Source organism: Protomyctophum parallelum, assembly GCF_964188405.1.
Source record: "Protomyctophum parallelum genome assembly, chromosome: 13".
Taxonomy (NCBI): domain Eukaryota; kingdom Metazoa; phylum Chordata; class Actinopteri; order Myctophiformes; family Myctophidae; genus Protomyctophum; species Protomyctophum parallelum.
In genome coordinates this window covers 22,751,172-22,764,514 of record NC_139708.1, presented here as the reverse complement: position 1 = coordinate 22,764,514, position 13,343 = coordinate 22,751,172, and the positions used below count along the sequence as shown (strand labels likewise).

Genomic DNA, 13,343 nt, shown 5'->3' with positions numbered 1-13,343 from the left:
AGAGAGAGAGAGCGAGAGAGAGAGAGAGAGAGAGAGAGAGAGAGAGAGAGCGAGACAGACAGACAGACAGACAGACAGACAGACAGACAGACAGACAGACAGACAGACAGACAGACAGACAGACAGACAGACAGACAGACAGACAGACAGACAGACAGACAGACAGACAGACAGACAGACAGACGAAGAGGGATGGAAACAGAGAGATGGAAGGACACGTCCCAGAGGGTGTGGGGGTTGCTGGGGGGGGGGGGGGGGGGGGGGGCTTAACACACCCACAGAAGAAAAGACTGATGAAGACTGGTAGTACAGCAAAAGACGAGACGGAGGTTTGAAGGGAGAAATGAGTAAGCTACTGTACATACTGGGGTCTCTCTTGGGCACATGCGGGCACAGAACACAGACAATGGGAGAAGAGGCTCCGTACTGTGCCTGTCAGACCCACGGCACTGCACTGCACAGCACGCTATGATTATCATCAATCCTCCTTTGTGCGCCACGCTGTATACAGTACACAGAAAACTGGATGCCACAGAAAGGCATTTGCCATTAATCTCACCCTGTGCACTCTCTCCTGATCCTCTCTCTCTCTCTGTCTCCCTCCTCCTCTCTCTCTCTCTCTCTCTCTCTCTCTCTCTCTCGCACGCACGCACGCACGCACGCACGCACACACGCACGCACGCACGCACGCACGCACGCACGCACGCACGCACGCACGCACGCACGCACCCACGCACGCATGTACACACACACACACACACACACACACACACACACACACACACACACACACACACACACACACACACACAACCAGGGCAGCAAAAGTACAGTGCAAACATGCAGAGCAGCACTGATGTGTTTGCCCTTATACTCCTGCATGGCTCCCTGCAGAAGCAGTGCTGTGACAGTCTGCCTTGTGGATCTGTTCAAGGGGAGCTGGTGCCTCCTCTCTCAATCCCCCCCCCACCCCACCTCCACCCCGCTAAGCGGAAGAACATCCCCCCCGTCCCATCCCGTCCCGTCCCGCATAAATCCAAGCCGCCTATAAGCCCGGTCTATACACGTAAATAATTCCAGCGGAACCCCGCCACATAATCCTCCCCGGCCCGGCACCTCCCTGACCCAGGGAGATGTGTCATGAGCTGAGGAAGGAGCTGGCATGGACACGGTGGGAGCGCAGGAGTCAGGATTAGGATAAATCAGCGCTTTGATGATGTGCTACTTTAAGTCACAGATCCCCTGCGAGTATGAAATGGTGGGAATTATCATAAAAAATTTAAAAAAAAAAAAATACTCTGACATGCCCACTGATGTTGGTTCACGCCATCATCCCCTTCAAGAGAAAAAAAAAGGTTATTAACGGTACAGCGTGAAATGTGGACTATGTATGTGTGCAGAGGCTTAATTAAGGTTTATTAATGTTATTAACGGTACAGCGTGAAATGTGGACTATGTATGTGTGCAGAGGTTATTAAAGGTTATTAACGGTACAGCGTGAAATGTGGACTATGTATGTGTGCAGAGGTTATTAAAGGTTATTAACGGTACAGCGTGAAATGTGGACTATGTATGTGTGCAGAGGTTATTAAAGGTTATTAACGGTACAGCGTGAAATGTGGACTATGTATGTGTGCAGAGGTTATTAAAGGTTATTAACGGTACAGCGTGAAATGTGGACTATGTACGGTATGTGTGCAGAGGCTTAATCCCAAAGAGGAACCACGTTGGAACCGGACGTGTATGCGTGAGAAGCAGCAGCCGGGCCTTGTGTGCCGCGTGACCGAACTGACCTATGACCTGTACGTAGAAGTCGGCGCTGTCCTCCACGTCGTCGATCTGCACGTGCATGGTGTATTTGCCGGAGTTGTCCCTCGCCACCGAGCGGACGAAGAAGAGGGAGCACAGCTCGGTGGTCGTGACCTGAACACTCTTGTCCTCCAGAGGGGCGCCGTCTTTGAACCAGGTCACGACGGGGCGAGGCTTTCCCTGCAGAGACGCAGAGTGAACACTTTGAACATGGCACGGTGAAAATAGTCAAAATACACACACACTCTTATCGTCTCCACTCTCCACCCCTCCGTTGATTACGGTATACAAACGGTTGTTATGGATCGATAATCATTCAATTCAATCAATGAGGCATCATTCGAGTTGTTGGCCGTATTTCTTTGAATTCATTAATCACTGTTATGATTGCGCTATATCAAATATATGTGACATCTTCTATAGCTACTGTCACTGTCACCTGATGAAGGCTCACGGCTGAAACGTCATGTCCTGAATATAATGTCTGTGTTTTAACAAAATAAACACTGTTTGGAGCAAAGACTGTGTGCACTGTGCAGACTTCTCCTTCTCTGTATGTATTTACCTTTTGTCCAGCACCAGCAAGGAACTGGATGTGCGCAAGCCACCTGCTTTTTAAACTATCTCCTAGCTATGTTACACAACATTTCTTTTTTCAACAGTGTCCAGGGTTCACACAGAAACACAACTGAAACCCTTTCAGATGGACCAGGAAGTGCTCCTAAATTGCATGACAGGTTATTACCTCTCCAGCCTATTGGTAAACCAAACTGAGAAGTTCATGCGGAACGGGGCAGATAGAAAAGAACATTTAATAATGCCTAGGTTTACCTCATTCTATACCATCTTGATATTCTTTTATTAAATGCAGCAGTACAAATGCTTATAATTCATATACAGTCCAGTGCACCATGAGCACTGGCATGCAGCTCCTAAAGCTGAGATATATAGAGCTTGGATGGTCTCCTTCTAACCTGGAAGGGGATGACCAGGTTGACCTTCTCGCCCACTCTCCTGATGAATTTGGATCTCAGCTGGCGAGGCAAGCGTATTTTCGGTTGTTCTGTGGAATGGATGGAGGGGGACCGAGCGAGGGAAAGGTTAAGTGGATGTTGGAGAAGAGTGGGTGGTATAGGAGAAGCATGAATGGGGGAGGTGTGCTGTGCATACATACAGTACTGTCGTTCGTGCGTGCGTGCCTTCGTGCGTGCGTACGTGCATGCATGTGTTGGTATGCAGCAACTGGTTGTGTATATAAATGCACATAATATGGTACATTTGCATATATACCTGCAGACATATATTCATACAAATTGAAATATCATTTTACATGAATATGTTACACCGTAGGCTATAGTTTCTCCATATCGTTGCTGTGTCTGTGGAAACCTCTTATGTCCAAAATGGTTGCTTTTCAGGAAATGGAACAAAAAGAAGAACCTGTTCCGATGGATCCAGTGTAGTTTATATATAAAACCACTTTCACTTTGAACATTTTCCAAAAGAGCCAAAATAGCCGATCTACAACTTCACAGCACGTCACGTTGTGAGCTTGCAGATCAGCTATTTGGGCTACTTTTGTGTGACCGGTGGTCCTTGAGAGGGTTCCAGGTGGTCCCCAGCTAAAAGATGGACAGCTGGTAACCTAAAGCAGCGGTTCCCAAAGTGGGGTCCGCGGACCCCTAGGGGTACGCGACGCATAGCCAGGGGGTACCCAAGCCCCCTCAAAAAAAAAAGAGGGGGGCTTGTGAATCATGGTGTGTGTGTGATATGAAATGTCCAGTACCTCCCCAGTGCCTCCCCAAGTGCCACCCCAGTGTCTTCCCTGCAGTGTCTGCCCAGTACCTCCCCAATGTCTCCCCAGTGGCTGCAGTTTCTCCCCAGTGCCTCCCCAGTGCCTTCCCAGTGCCTCCTGCAGTGTCCCCTCAGTGCTTCCCCAGTGCCTCCCCAGTGCCTCCCCAGTGTCCCCCTGAGTGCCTCCCCAGTGTCCCCCCAGTGCCTCCCCAGTGTCCCCCTGAGTGCCTCCCCATGCAGTGTCTCCCCAGTGTCTCCCCAGTGCCTCCCCAGTGCCTCCCCAGTGTCTCCCCAGTGCCTCCCCAGTGTCTCCCCAGTGTCCCCTCAGTGCCTCCCCAGTGCCTCCCCAGTGTCCCCCTGAGTGCCTCCCCATGCTCCCCAGTGTCTCCCCAGTGTCCCCCTGAGTGCCTCCCCATGCTCCCCAGTGTCTCCCCAGTGTCTCCCCAGTGCCTCCCCAGTGTCTCCCCAGTGTCTCCCCAGTGCCTTCCCAGTGCCTCCCCAGTGTCCCCCTGAGTGCCTCCCCAGTGACCAGCCGAGTGCCTCCCCAGTGCCTACCCAGCGTCCCCCTGAGTGCCTCCCCATGCTCCCCAGTGTCTCCCCAGTGCCTCCCCAGTGCCTTCCCAGTGCCTCCCCAGTGTCCCCTCAGTGCCTTCCCAGTGCCTCCCCAGTGTCCACTCAGTGCCTCCCCAGTGTCCCCCTGAGTGCCTCCCCAGTGTCCCCCCCGAGTGCCTCCCCCTACAAACAAATATATAAGATGGAATATATGACAGCCCAGTTACAAATGAAGCTCCCTAACTTCAAAAGGAGATGGGAGTTAGTGGCAGAATATCTGGAAGCAGATTCTACAAGACGCTGCCCAGCTACCCTAAATTAAAACCTCCCATATCACAGTGAAAAGTTCAAGTTCACCCCCAAGGCACTCGCAAGGCAAATAATGTATTACTATGTATATATATATTTTTTTCTCTTTCTTTTTCTTGTAATGTCACTTACACTTTACACTTAAAAATAATTAACTGAGAGAAAATTAACATGTCTTATAATATGAAATGAAATTGCCTGTAAATGACTTTATAATGGCAATAAACATAAAGTACAAAAAAAAGAGAGTGTAAAATGAAACCAAATGTACCCTTGTAGGCCCATTTCGTTACAATACATTTGCATTAATTTACAAGAAGTCTACACAATTAGAGAATGTAGAAGAATTGGTATTTTGATCAATGTTTGCCTGTTGTTTCTCCTACGGTACCACATCAATACAGCATGGAAATGTTTAGTTTTGGTTCTGCGGGGCAGAATCTCGTCAAATGGTGGTCCGTGGCTAAAATGGCTAAATAGATAATGGGCCTTGATATGAAAAAACCACTGAAGTAGGGCATCGATTTATGAAAAAAAAGGTGTGTGTGTGTGTGTGTGCGTGCGTGCGACGTGTCTGACCCATGATCTCTCTGATGAGGACGGCCTGGTTCAGGGTGGCGGGGGGGCTGCGTCCAGCGATGTTGACCGCTACCACTCTGAACAGCATCTTCTCTCCCTTGGGCAGATCCTTCACCCGGTACTGGCTCTTCTCCACTGGGTCCTTGTTGGCCTGCACCCACTCGTCGCCTGAGTCGGGATTTACACAAGAAGAGAAGACACACGTGTATTTTTGAGGAGCGCTAGCCCCTCCTATATTCAGCTATTAGTGTAGATTTTCGTCTTACACAAACATTACATTCCCATTGACAATGAATGGAGAATTTATGTCATATGTGGACGAGCAAATCGGGTGTTACATCATGATGATGTACGATGATAAGAGTGCACCTCCCTTCACACTGATTGTTTATAATAAAAAAAATAAACGGGACAAAAATAAGTCGAGGGGCAACAACGCAAGCGTATTTACGCGGGCGCGGTCCCGTGAAATTGTCGCGCACGTGCTCGTTTAGTGAACACGCCCGCGACTCACCAGACCTGGATTCTGTTTAGCTTTTTTTTTTTACGCTTGCATTGTCGCGCCCCCTCTTGAGCAGATCTGGAGCAGACCTGTTGTTGATCCAGGCGACAATGTGTGCGTTAATAGCTGCACGTTTAAAAACACCTTTAAAAAGAAAAAAACTGTTCTCCTGTAGGCAGATGTACGGGAAGCTGACTTTTCACTCCCGGTTATTTCCGGTTCCCTCGATCGCCTAGCAACTGAGGGTCATTCAGATGCTAGCAACGAGCGCGATGTAACTAAATCGATCGCAGGGAGGCACTGGGTCGCATTTTTACAGTCTTTGGTATGACCTGGGCCGGGGATCGAACCCCCAACCTCCCAGCTTCAGGGCGGACACTCTAACCACAAGGCCACTGTCTGGTGTTAACCCATTAATAGAGCAACAACATACTGTTATTATTGCATCCATATAAGTATAAATGTACTGACTTCCTTCTTTGCAGTACTCGATGATGTATCCGTCGATGCCTCCGCCTCCGATCCTCTCTGGCGGGCGCCACTTCAGTGCACAGGTGGAGTCGGTGACATCATCCACCGTGAGGCGGGTGGGCTCACTGGTGGGGGCTGACGAAGACAGCAAAGGAGGTCATTAATACCCTTAATGTGGAAAGTAATGGATTGGGAGGGTTAAGCCGCCTTAAGCCCCGATTTAGACCTGAGGACGATTTAGACCTGCAGGACGACGTATCTGTGTCACCGCATAGCTTTTAACCACCGTAACCCTTATTTTAAACTTTAGCTGTTGAAAAAATAGCAGATCTACAAGCTTGCCGCGCCACAAGCCTGTAGATCTAGCTATTTTAGAAAAATTGTTTAAAACCTGTGCAAATCTTTGAATATTCTTCCACAGCGTTTTTATAACTCATATCTTTGCTTCTGGGGGGTCCCTCCCGGGAACAACATATTCTCAGATGGGGGTCGACGGGCCCGAATACATATATTTCTTTGGGTCCTCGACATGAAATAGTGTGAGAACCACTGATGTAGAATCTGTTCTCGGGTCTCAATTGGGTTAAGCCAGATTTGGACGTCGTCGCACGGCGGCTTCGCGTGTCAGAAATAGCCGACCTACAAGCTCACAAGGCGCGGCGGACGCAACGCTTTGTGAGCTTGTAGGTTTGCTATTTTTGGCATGCTGCAGCGTCGTGCGACGGAGCATAAATGTGGCTTCAGACTGAGCATAGTGAGCATTAGCCTTTGTTATAATATCCTTCTACACACAGTCAAATATTATAGTGTTAGTTTAACTCTGTAGAGCAGTGTTTTACAACCAGTGGTCCTTGAAGGGGTTCCAGGTGGTCCCCAGCTAAATGATTTGAGAGTTGATAACCAAAATGGACCCTTATAGATCTTTAACTCTTGAAGAGTAAGATCTATACGCTCTCAAGAGTTACATTATTGTTAAAACATCTGCATTACGTAGTCTACACAATTAGAGAATGTAGAAGAATTGTTATTTTGATCAATGTTTGCCTGTTATCTCTCTTATAGTACCAACAACAATACAGCATGGACTTGTGGACAAAATCTTATCCAGCGACAACAGATATTCAAGGTTTCGGGTCTGAGAAACTAAATGTCATCACATGGTGGCCCGTGGCTCAAATGCCGAATGAATAATGAATAATGGGCCTTGATATGAAAAGGGTTTTGAAAACCACTGCTGTAGAGCATATATAGTGTACATATGGAACCACATTTTGGTTCCATAATGTATGCTCTTAACTTAAATAGTTACATTAAAGCTGCAATCCAGAACTCATTTAAAAGAATACAACAACGTTCTTTTAACCAATCTGTGGTGTATAAACTAGTACGTCTTCAGAGGTTGCAGGTGCTTCCACTGAGACATCTAGACCAGTGTGGTTCACACTGAGACATCTATAGACCAGATGTTTATGTGGACCCCAGGAAGACTAGCTGGTTGCTACGGCACCAGCTAATGGGGATCCTTAATAAAAATCTAATCAAATCCCCGACCCCGGGACCCACACTACGTGAAATTAGAAGATCTAAAAGCTCGAGCTACCACTACCACTACCACTTAAACTTTTTGTTTTCTAATTGGAAATTATTTTAGATTTCTTCATGAAATTACTGGGAAACAATTTGTTTTGAATTAATGAAGAAGGTTACTTGTTTCTTTGGAAAGCTTTTTTCCAGAAGATCATAAGTGCAACATCTCCCCTTTCCACACATATAGAGACTGCACCTTGGCCGAGAGATATAGAACTCGGGTCTCTCTCGTGTGGGTTCGAATGGATTGCAAGCTTTAAGATTAACGCCGGCGTTTGACTTCTGTTGTGATGACAAACGGTAGCCACGGCTATATACACACTACACTCGAGCGAGCATGAAGGGCTTGGACCGCCTGTGCGAGCCGATACGATGCCGTTGACGGCGAACACCCTCATCTCGTACATCACGCCTTCGATCATCCCTCTGGCCCTCGTACCGTGTTGAACACGCCTACGACTCGTCACGTCGAAGTTGAGCTTGGTCCATCTGTCGGCGCCCTTCTTCCTTCTCTCCATCAGGTACCCTGAGGACAGACGGTGGAAAGTGACAAGAGTACATTTCACTCACTCGCTCAGAAACTTTAACCCATTTTGGGGGCGGGAACGACTGACATAGCTTTTTCAGAAAACTGTCAGGATGTAGAAGACATTTTTAGAATCTGATCTCAGGTCAAAATGGGTTAATTTCCTAGAGTAATTCCATGCGATACTATATATAATCTTCTACTTCACTACATCTCAGGGGCAAATGTTGAATGAAGGACTTTTACTTTTTGTATTTCTACATTGTGGTATATTGCTACTTTTACTTTAAAAAAAATCAGAGTGCTTTTTCTTTTCCACCACAGCCTGGGGAGGGGAGGGGAGGGGGGGGAGGGGGAGGGTGGGGGGGGGAACGCAGCAAGGTCATTTCTTTTTGAGTCAGGAGCAGCCGCAACAGAGCCTTTTTGAAGTGACTCTATAAGCCGATGTAACAAATAAATAGCGTGCAGGATTCCAAAGTGAGTGCATCCTCCTGGGGGCAGAGGCATCAGATGTTGAACATCAGATGCTGTTCGGAGGAGAATGGGGGGGGGGGGGGAGGGCTATACCTTTAATGGGAACGCCACCGTCGAACGCAGGCGGGTCCCATGTGACGGTAGCAAAGTCCTCTCCCACCGACAAGCATTTGATATCCTCAGGGGGGTCGGGAACATCTGGAGAGACAGGTTACAGCGGGATAGCGAAGGGAGGGAATTAAGGGACAGTTATGGGGAGAGAAAGAACAGAGAGATAGAAATGAGACAAGAAGAACTAGACAAAAGAGAGTGTGGGGAAGTGTATTTTTTTCGTTTCCAGTTAAAATGTGTTGCTTGCAGGGTAAACAGTCATCGCTCTTACGTTCCCGTGTTATCCGTGTATTTTTAGATTGTTGGCGAAAACATTTTTGAATTATGATGTTTTTTTTTTTGTGCAGAACATTATGCCAATTCCTCTCTTTTATTGCATCTGCTGCCAAAAAGACAAGAATGATTAGCTTTGTATAATGCTAGCAGGCATTGAAGCAGGCACCTGTAGCATATCAGCTAATGAGATAACGCTCACCCGTGACTGCTGAATTGACCCTGGGTTTATCTACGGGAGCGAGAGTGGAGTGTGTGTGCGACTAATAGAGAATGAACCTGAAAAGGACAAAAAAGAAAAGGAAAAAAAAAAGACAAAGACAAATAAGAGACAAAAATGACAAAGAGCCACTACTGACCCACGATCTTGACATACAGTTGAGCCTTGTCCTCTCCGGCGGGATTGGTCACAATGATAGAGTATTTCCCCTCGTCGGCTCTCACCGCCCCGTCGATAACAAAGCTACTCAGGCCCTCCCTCGTCTCCACCCGGACTCTTCCTTCACCTTCCGTCACCTCCTGAGAGAATGAGATATACTCTGTCAGAATGTTGACACGCGCGCGCGCGCGCCGTGCACACGCAACATATCTATGGTCTCACAGTCACGAGTAGAGATACATACAGTATACAGAGAGTAAAAGAAATGAGTGAGACAGAGCAAAAACAACACATACTGTATAATGTACTTCATCATACATCGAAAATAGCAGATCTACAAGCTCACAACGCATCGCAGATGTGACATGTTGTGAGCTCGCAGATAGGCTATTTTTGGCGGCAACACATATGACGGGGCATATATCGGGCATGAGAGAGAGAGAGATAGAGAGAGAGAGAGCAGTCCTTACTTCGTCTCCTCTCATCCAACACACAGTGGGGGCCGGATCTCCGGTGATCTCCACATCGAGGCGGAGCTTGTTGCCGGCGACAACAACAATGGTGTTCTTATTGCCTACGCCGCTGGTGTCCAGGTGGATCTTGGGAGGATCTGCGATTGTCAGCAATATAGGCCTGATTCATACTTCAGCGCACGGCATTGTCGTGTGCTGAAAATAGCAGACCTACAAGCTCACAGTGTGCCGCGGATGCGACGTGCTGTGAGCTTGTAGGTCGACTATTTTCGGCATGTGATGGTGTCACGTGGTAAAGTATACATCGGTGTGGGGGTTGAGCAAATAAAGCAATCCAGCCAGTAAAAAGCATTTGGTATATTCTGTTAAAAACCAGACTTACCTTGGTGGGGAACATCGTCAATCTGCTATAAACCAGACTTACCTTGGTGGGGAACATAGTCAATCTTGATTTCTGAGGAAAATAGGAAAAAGATGTGAATCACCCTAGTCAAAAAAATCCTATAGGATTTTCAAAATTTCTAATAGGATTGTGAAAATCCTATTAGAATCCTATAGGATTTTCCAAAAGTTCCATAGAATCCTTTAGGATTCATGAACATTTTAAGATGTTCCAATATAATTTCCATAGGATTATGAAATTCCTATAAGAATCTTATAGGATTTTCAAAATGTCCTATAGGATTTAGAAAATCCCATTAGAATCCTAATTGGGATTGTGCAAAATTCCAATAGAATTCTATACAGGATTATGAACATTTTAACACTACTTTTGCAGGGGAATTGTTCAGAATAAAAGCGCTAGAGTGCCAAGCAGATGGGCAGATTTGACTCTTCAGATTGTCCCCTCAAAACCGGGAGGTATAATGTTCCGTTACTACCTCGCGCTACCTCGTCTGATCTAACCACAAGGCCACTGAGCTGGTCTCTCTTTAGAAGCGTTAATATTCCAATCGAGGTTAAGTCAGAAATTAGGGACGGAACATCAAAACCATGGACCATGGAATGTAGATTTAGAAATAATAGCAAGTTTTGTCGTGCCGTAAACAAGGAAGGAAGTGAAAACATGTCTGGGTGTCTAGCAACGGGAGCTGTCAAAAATGGATTACAGTGATCCCATTTTATATCATTAAAAAGGTAGGACGTGTATAAGTCTTTAGCAAGTGTTAAAAATGTCCAATAGAATAGGAAAAACAGATCATGGGTTCGAATCCGGGCACCGCCAAATCAGTGTATGAGTTACATGGCTTGGGTGTAATACGTTTGTATGAGAACAAATCCAATAGCTAGGATTCGTTCCAAATTCTAATAGGATTTTGAATAGGATATTTATATCAGAATCCTATAGGATTTTTTGACTAGGACAGTGTTATTCAAACTTTGAGAGGGTTTGCTCTTGTGTACTCAGCAAAACCGTCAAGAGCATCATATTATTGTCAGTCTCTCCTCTCTCTCTCTCTCTCTCTCTCTCTCTCTCTCTCTCTCTCTCTCTCTCTCTCTCTCTCTCCTCTCTCCCCATCTCTCTCTCTCTCCCTCTCTCTCTCTTCTTACCAATGAAGTTAAGTTTTGCAGAGAGAGAAAGTGCATAGCCTTCAGGAACAAAGGTATAGTCTCCTGCATCCTCTGGCTGCACGTCATCAATCATCAGCTTGTGAGTCCTGGGAAAAAGATGTTACCAGATGTTACCAAGGAGACGACACTCATCATGACCCACAGATATAGCAAAACATAGTTACCCCAACAGCATATACTGTAATGCAATAACGGGAGTAACGGGAGTAACAGGAGTGATAATCACTCTAAGTGGCTTTCACCTTTTGTGACCATTATCGCCTTGGCATGTCGTCTGCTGGATGGACTGATATTCCTGACGACCCTCTCAAGGATTGTTTGTGTGTGTGTGTGTGTGTGTGTGTGTGTGTGTGTGTGTGTGTGTGTGTGTGCGTGCGTGCGTGCGTGCGTGCGTGCAGTAACAGTTTGCAGGCTGTAAAGCTATATCTAAAAGGGCTACACCACTAGCATATAGGGAGATTCTGTGTGCAGCAGTGGTGGAGCCATGTGGTTGAGAGACCATGTTTCTTTACGCGTCTTTAGGACGTGAACCTTGGTTCACGTCCTAAAGACGTTGTAAACATCTGAATATCTACCTAAGCATTTCTGCATGCGTGTTTGCGTGGGGGCGAAGGCTTGACAACGTATAACGAGGCCTAATCAGACACTCAGACATGCACCTGCGGCGGTCCTGCGTCGTACCTTCCGATGTGTGACATTTTGACGCGACTGCTGGGCAGCACTTCGACGCCGTCCTTGAACCACTTCCCTTTTACGTTTTCGTCCGACACCTCGCACTTGAACATGGCCTGCTCCGAAGCCTTCAGCGACAGGTCAGCCAGACTCTGCAGCACCTCCAGCTCCTTGTCTGAGGCACAGTGGTGGAAAAAAGGACTCGGATGTTTTACTTGGTAAAAAAAAGTATCAATATGCAATATAGAACTACTTTGTTACAAGTAAAAGTTCATAATTCAAAATTGACTTGAGTAAAAGTAAAAAAAATATTGGTATCAAAAATGTACTTAAAGTACCAAAAGTATTAAGTACTCAATATGCAGAATGTCTCATTTCACGTTTTCAAATGTATAAAAATCTTTTGAAAACAGCAGATCTACACAGGCATCTACAATGTGTCGCGATGCAGCATTGTGAGCTTTTTTTGTAAGCAATTTTCAAATGGCTGAAATGTGTACGGGGCTGAAGTTGTTATAATAATCAAAATCTACAAAGTAACATTTTCAAAATTTGGACCTGAAATGTAGTGGAGTAGAAGTAAAAGTATTTGGAAATTGGAAATACTAAAGTAAAGTACAAATGCCTCAAAATTGTACTAGTAAATCTACTTTGTAACTTTCCACCACTGCTGAAGTAGTAGTAGTAGTAAGTAGCCTTGCCGAGCCATGAGGCCCAAAGGGCAGGAGCCTATCTCCTGTTTCTGTAGCATGAGGCAGCTTGATGTACAAGTACAGTAGTACACCCCCTGGACATGACACTAGTATGTTGCAGCTGGGACTTACACCCCAATCCAACCCTTGATGCCGAGTGTCAAGCAGGGAGGCCCTGGGTCCCATTTTTTTAAGAGACTTTGGTATGTCCCAGCCGGGGATCGAACCCCGACCTCCCAGTCTCAGGGCAGACACTCTAACCACAAGGCCACTGAGCTGGTGTGCTGAAGCACAGGCAGAAAGGAAGATGAAGAGGAAGAGCAAGGGAAACCTAAATGTTAGTGAATGGGCTCTATGCACATGCACACGCCATTTTGAAAACTTGGGCCCTTTCCCTATACTTCCTCCACAGCCCCCATCACTACGAAACCCCGTGCAGCTGGGGTTTAAAATTGAGCGCTCGTTGGCACCTCTTGCAAGTAGAGTGTTCTTCCGGGTGCTTCAAAACCTCTATTGAAATTATTAACAGGGGTGGGGCTGCTGCTCCTGTCCTCCCTCTATCCTTTAT

General features: G+C 46.6%; 1 protein-coding gene across 1 annotated transcript in view; it reads right to left on the bottom strand.

Annotated features, from left to right (window-relative positions):
* mybpc2a (myosin binding protein Ca) overlaps nt 1–13,343 on the bottom strand; it is a 68,232-nt gene that overhangs the window by 8,535 nt on the left and 46,354 nt on the right. Inside the window, exons 15-25 of the mRNA XM_083779012.1 lie at nt 12,093–12,258; nt 11,391–11,497; nt 10,264–10,293; nt 9,837–9,976; nt 9,347–9,506; nt 8,697–8,801; nt 7,956–8,129; nt 6,017–6,151; nt 5,044–5,211; nt 2,784–2,872; nt 1,740–1,989 (exon numbers count right to left, since the gene is read on the bottom strand). Of these exons, the coding sequence (XP_083635138.1) occupies nt 1,740–1,989; nt 2,784–2,872; nt 5,044–5,211; nt 6,017–6,151; nt 7,956–8,129; nt 8,697–8,801; nt 9,347–9,506; nt 9,837–9,976; nt 10,264–10,293; nt 11,391–11,497; nt 12,093–12,258 (1,524 nt within the window). The remainder of the gene's footprint in view (nt 1–1,739; nt 1,990–2,783; nt 2,873–5,043; nt 5,212–6,016; nt 6,152–7,955; nt 8,130–8,696; nt 8,802–9,346; nt 9,507–9,836; nt 9,977–10,263; nt 10,294–11,390; nt 11,498–12,092; nt 12,259–13,343) is intronic.